This window comes from Pteropus vampyrus, unplaced genomic scaffold (genome assembly GCF_000151845.1).
Source record: "Pteropus vampyrus isolate Shadow unplaced genomic scaffold, Pvam_2.0 Scaffold7, whole genome shotgun sequence".
Classification (NCBI taxonomy): domain Eukaryota; kingdom Metazoa; phylum Chordata; class Mammalia; order Chiroptera; family Pteropodidae; genus Pteropus; species Pteropus vampyrus.
Genome location: NW_011888788.1, coordinates 13,122,300 through 13,127,080, shown reverse-complemented (window position 1 = coordinate 13,127,080; position 4,781 = coordinate 13,122,300). Strand labels below are relative to the sequence as shown.

At 44.8% G+C, this 4,781-nt stretch overlaps 1 protein-coding gene across 4 annotated transcripts in view; it reads left to right on the top strand.

The window, feature by feature from the left end:
• The window catches only part of BFSP1 (beaded filament structural protein 1), a 36,201-nt gene that overhangs the window by 13,365 nt on the left and 18,055 nt on the right, over nt 1-4,781 (top strand). For 2 of the 4 annotated variants that reach the window (XM_011370426.2, XM_011370433.2), the window contains exons 3-4: nt 365-460; nt 3,022-3,114. In XM_011370426.2, coding sequence (XP_011368728.1) covers nt 365-460; nt 3,022-3,114 — 189 coding nt within the window. The remainder of the gene's footprint in view (nt 1-364; nt 461-3,021; nt 3,115-4,781) is intronic. The other 2 variants (XM_023537508.1, XM_023537500.1) reach the window with 1 other exon arrangement.

Below are 4,781 nucleotides of genomic sequence, written 5' to 3'. Positions count from 1 at the left end.
GTGTGAGACTGTCTTGTATATTACAGGATATTTACCAGCATCGCTGGCCCACTAGATATCAGTAGTAACATCTCACCACCCAAGTGGTGACGATTAAAAATGTTTCCAGATATATCCCTTGGGGACAAAAATCATTCCTCATTGAGAACTACTATTTTTGACCAGGTCTAATGCACTAACCTTGGACCTGCCTTGCTAGAAATGCAGAATCTCAGACCCCCTCCCAGACCTACTGAACAACAGTCTGCATTTTAAGAGGACCCAAAGTGGTCCATGGGTACATACACCTGGTGGTCGCACACCGATGTGAGATGCCTCCACTGTGAGCCCCGCAGAGCCTGGCGTTGACTCTTTCCCACTGCAGGAAGCTGATGAAGCCTTATTGCATAACCTGCGCCTTCAGATCGAAGCCCAGTTTCTACAAGACGATATCAGTGCGGCAAAGGACAGGTACAAAAAGGTAACCGCAACCCTTCTGAAAGCCCTTCGCCCAGATGACCCAGTTCGGGTTTGTCCAGACAAGTTGGGGGCACTCGTGGTTGAAAGGTGAGACTGCTAGAGCATGTTACTTTTGTGTGCATTGCCCCTGAACCAGTGGGTGATGGGTTGGTTATTGGACAGCTCTTGGTGAGTGGACATAGAGGAGGAGGCAATAATGTGTGTGTGTGTAGAGGGGGTGTTGGGAACTAATAATTCTATAGTACATTACAGTTTACAAAGTGATTTTACATAAGTCTGTCTTGATTAAGGTACAATCTGTCAATTGTTTCAGCTCAAAAATGGAAGAAATGCAGAAAATGCTATATATATAATCTTTTAACTCTGCTTCTGAGCCAGTAAATTCAGGGAGTACATGGCATTCAGGAGCCTCCTCTCATGTAATGCTTGGCCAGCTTTTCACAGGCCTTACTCTTGGGGACGTTGGTGTACTGGAAAAATCAGATCCCGGAGCTGTGTGATTATGGGGGTGTGACCTAACCATTCTGAGCTTCTTTATTTTCAAAAGCAAATGTCAGACTGTTGTCCACAGAGCTGTGTGGTTAACTGAATGTGGCGGACCTGTGGCCATGACCCTCAGGGCTGACCTCTCCAGTGGGCTCTGTCCTCCCTCCAGCTGCCAGTATCGGCAGCCCTCCCTCAGAATTTTATCCAGGCAGTGGAGGGCTGTTCCACCTCACAGGAAGTGCTGGGGACTTAACATCCAGGCAGCAGCCTCGGCCAGTGACCGATGTGAGTTGGCGGATACGTCCCCCAGCTCCCTCTCTCCTCCCTGTCTCGCCACCCCACTCCATTGCTCATGTTTCCTGGCACGTTTGCTCAGCTAAACTGTTTCATTCAGATTCCTCTCTTGGGGTCTGTACTTGGTCAGCGGGGGCTGCTATAGCAAAGTACCACGGATTGAGTGGCTTATAAGCAACAGAAATTTATTCCTCACAATTCTGGAGGCTGGGACATTGAGATCAGGACACCAGCATGGTCAGGTTCTAGCAAGGCCTTCTTCTTGCCTTGCAGACGGCCACCTTCTCCCTGAGTGCTCACCTGGCCTTTTCTAGGAGCATGTGCATAGGAGAGCGAGCGAGCGAGCTCCCTGGTGCTTCTTATAGGGGCACTAACCCCATTGTGGGCCTCCCTCATGACCACATCTAAATCTAATTATTTCCCAAATGTCTCACTTACACATACCATTCTACTGGGGGTTAGGGCTTGAACATGTAAATTTGGGAAGGACACAGTATTCAATGTGTAACAGTCTACTTCAGGGGAAACCCAGAATGAGGTAATATGATAATACAGGTGAAGCACCTGGTGCACCTGGAGCTTGGCAAAAATATTAGATTCTCTTCCTGCCTTGGTGTATACCTGCTTCAGCATAAAAGCGGCCCTGTTGCTTTGCATTGAAGGAATATTCCCCCTCCCTTTGGCTTCCTTCAACTTCCCATCAGGTCCAGTCTGGTCTCTCCTGTGCTCCTGCCTCTGCTGTACTTTACTGGAATCCTGGGAGCAGTGCTTGGGGACAGTTTCTAAGAAGCTGAAAACATTCTTCAGAGCCATTTAAGAATAATGATGATAAGCACTCACACTGTGATGCTTTATCTCATTGGATCCCAACAACAGCCTCATGAGATAGTGTCTTAGGTCAGGCTCCCCATCAGCAGAGCCTGAGGTGGTGATTTTTGTGTGACTGCTATAGGGGTGGAGAGCACCCAGGAGAAGGGGTGGGAGGAAGAGGAGTGGGACAGCACGGGGATAGGAGCTGGCAGGGACCTGGGCTCTGCGTGAGCCTCAGCCTGGTCCCACCGTAGGGGTGGGGGCTCTGGAGCACGAGTCACAACACAAGGTTGTTCCAACCTTGAGGCAAGAGAGGTGGTTTCTTGAACTCCTGTGCCAATGAGTCCCTGACCTGGATTGGGGTTGAGGCAGGATTTGGGGCGAGTTGCATAGCTTCCTGGATAAGATGACCATTTTCTGACCAAGGGCAGTTCTCTGGAGAGGAGGCAGCTGTGTGATATTATCAGTCCTTACGCACAGAGCTGGGCAGAGGTGTTCTTCAGCTTGTTATCCTGCTTTTATAGAAGAGCCTGAGTTTTAGGAGGTATAAATAGCTTGCTTGAGGCCTCACGCAGGTAATTGATTTAATCTGGGGCCGACTGACCAGATTCCATTCTTTGAAGTCCTGTTCTAGTGTCAGAAAGGGTCCTTTGAACCGTCTGGAGCGTCTTTGTCCTCCATTTCTGCTTTTTTTCTCATACCTCTGCCACCCAGGGCTCTGTGGAGACAGCAGCAAAGCATCTGTGTAACTGAAGGGAAATGTCAAAATAAACCGAGCCTCAGTTTATTTATCTACCCCATTGTTCTAGTGAAGATTAATTAAGGATGTAAAGTGTCCTCTGCACAGGTCGGACCTGTCCTATTTGTGACGGTGGAACATGTGAAAGCCTTCATCCCTGTGGCCATTTGATCCTGGAGGGAGGGACTCCGGAAGCTCAGATTTTAATGAGAATGCTTTCTTTCCTCCAACAGAATCTTCTGGAAATTCAGACCTATGTCAGCATCCTGCAGCAGATCATCCAGACCACCCCTCAAGCATCTGTAATTACAGGTGGGATGCGGGAGGTAAGAATCGAAGCCCTGGCTGCAGGGGAAAGCACATTTGGAGATTGTTCTGACGTCTTTGTGGGGCTAGTTACAGGTAGGCAGGGAGAGGCGTCAGGCCAGATTGCGTGGAGCTGCAGGGGGTTGACTCCTCTCCACTTTGACTTTATGTTCACATTTAAAGTTTTCTGTTCTACTACTCAGACTGCGAATGCTGCTCTTTAGACATCTGAGGATATAAACTGTGTCCCTGGCCATTTTCTTAGGTGTTTTCCTTGAGAATCATGGGTTGTTCTTCCTTGTATAGTTTATAAGAAAACTGCCAGACTGTTTCCCAAAATGGTGTATCCTTGTTGCATCCCCACCAGCAATGTGGGGGAAGTTCACTGGCTTTGTGCTCTTATTAGCACTGGGTATGTCAGGTATTTATTTACTTTTGCTTGTTGCTCTTCTGATAGGTATGCTGTGCATCTCACTGGGGTTTTAACTCCATCACCTGATGACTAATGATGTGCGTCTTTTCATGTGTTTATTTGCCATTCATATATCTTCTTTTTTGGAATATCTACTCAAGTCTTTTGCCCATTTTTTAATGGGTGGTTTGTTTTCTTAATCCTCTTATCTATTTGACCATAAGTTTTGAATACAGAGAGCCTCAGATATTAGTGACTGTATTTTCAGGGTCAGGGTCTGCTAATGATTATGTGAGTCTGTGGCATGAAAACTTTCTGGAAAGGATAGAGATTATTGAAGCCAACTTTTTAAAAATGGGGATTTGGATGTGAAACATTATTTTCAATATAATGTTCCATGTTCCTTCTTCACTTAGCTCTCTAACTGCACAAAAGGATATCAATGTATTTTTTTCTTAATGTGTTTTATGGGAGTTTGTGATGCATAGTATGATACATATAAACATACACCATAAAGAATGCAGATTAAAACAAAAATGTCATGTGTTTCTTCTCCAGAAGTTGTGGTAGTCTGGTACCGGGGTTCCTGGACTGGAAAATGGATAAGATGCTTTTTTGTTTGTTTGTTTGTTTTTGGTAAGGATCACTTAGAATAGTGGTTCTCAACCCTGGTGGCACTAGGAATTGCCCAGGAGTCTGTCCAGACCACATCCCAAGTCAGTTGGCCACCTGTATAACCAGTGGGCTAGGGCAGCTGACTGCTTGAGTATTTTTTGTTTTAACTTAATTTTTATTTTTAATATCAAAGCTTAAGAAATTTCCAAACTTGCTTTTGAAGACACTCTTGAACTCTACCAAATAACATCTAAGAGGCAGGAAAGTCTCTTTTTTTTGGCCTTCACGGGACAATTTTTGTCCACCAATGATCATTTCAGGTTTCTACTTTCCTCAGTGTAACCGAGGTTGCTACAAAGGCCTAAATTAGCTTTTCCTAAAGCCTTTTCTTTGTCAGAGATTTCTTTTCAGATACCTCATTTTTATTTTGCAAACACATTTTTCCCTCTAATTCAAAGGTGTTTTACACCAGAGCACATTTTTTTTTTTGCGGTAAATTAGGCTTTGCTGCTAATTAATTTTTTATTTATTTTTATTTATTTTTATTTTTTTAAGTTTATTGGGGTAACATCGGTTAATGCAATTATATAATTTTCAGGTGTACATTACAATTTGATATCTAAAAAATATGGAATGCTTCACGAATTTGCGTGTCATCCT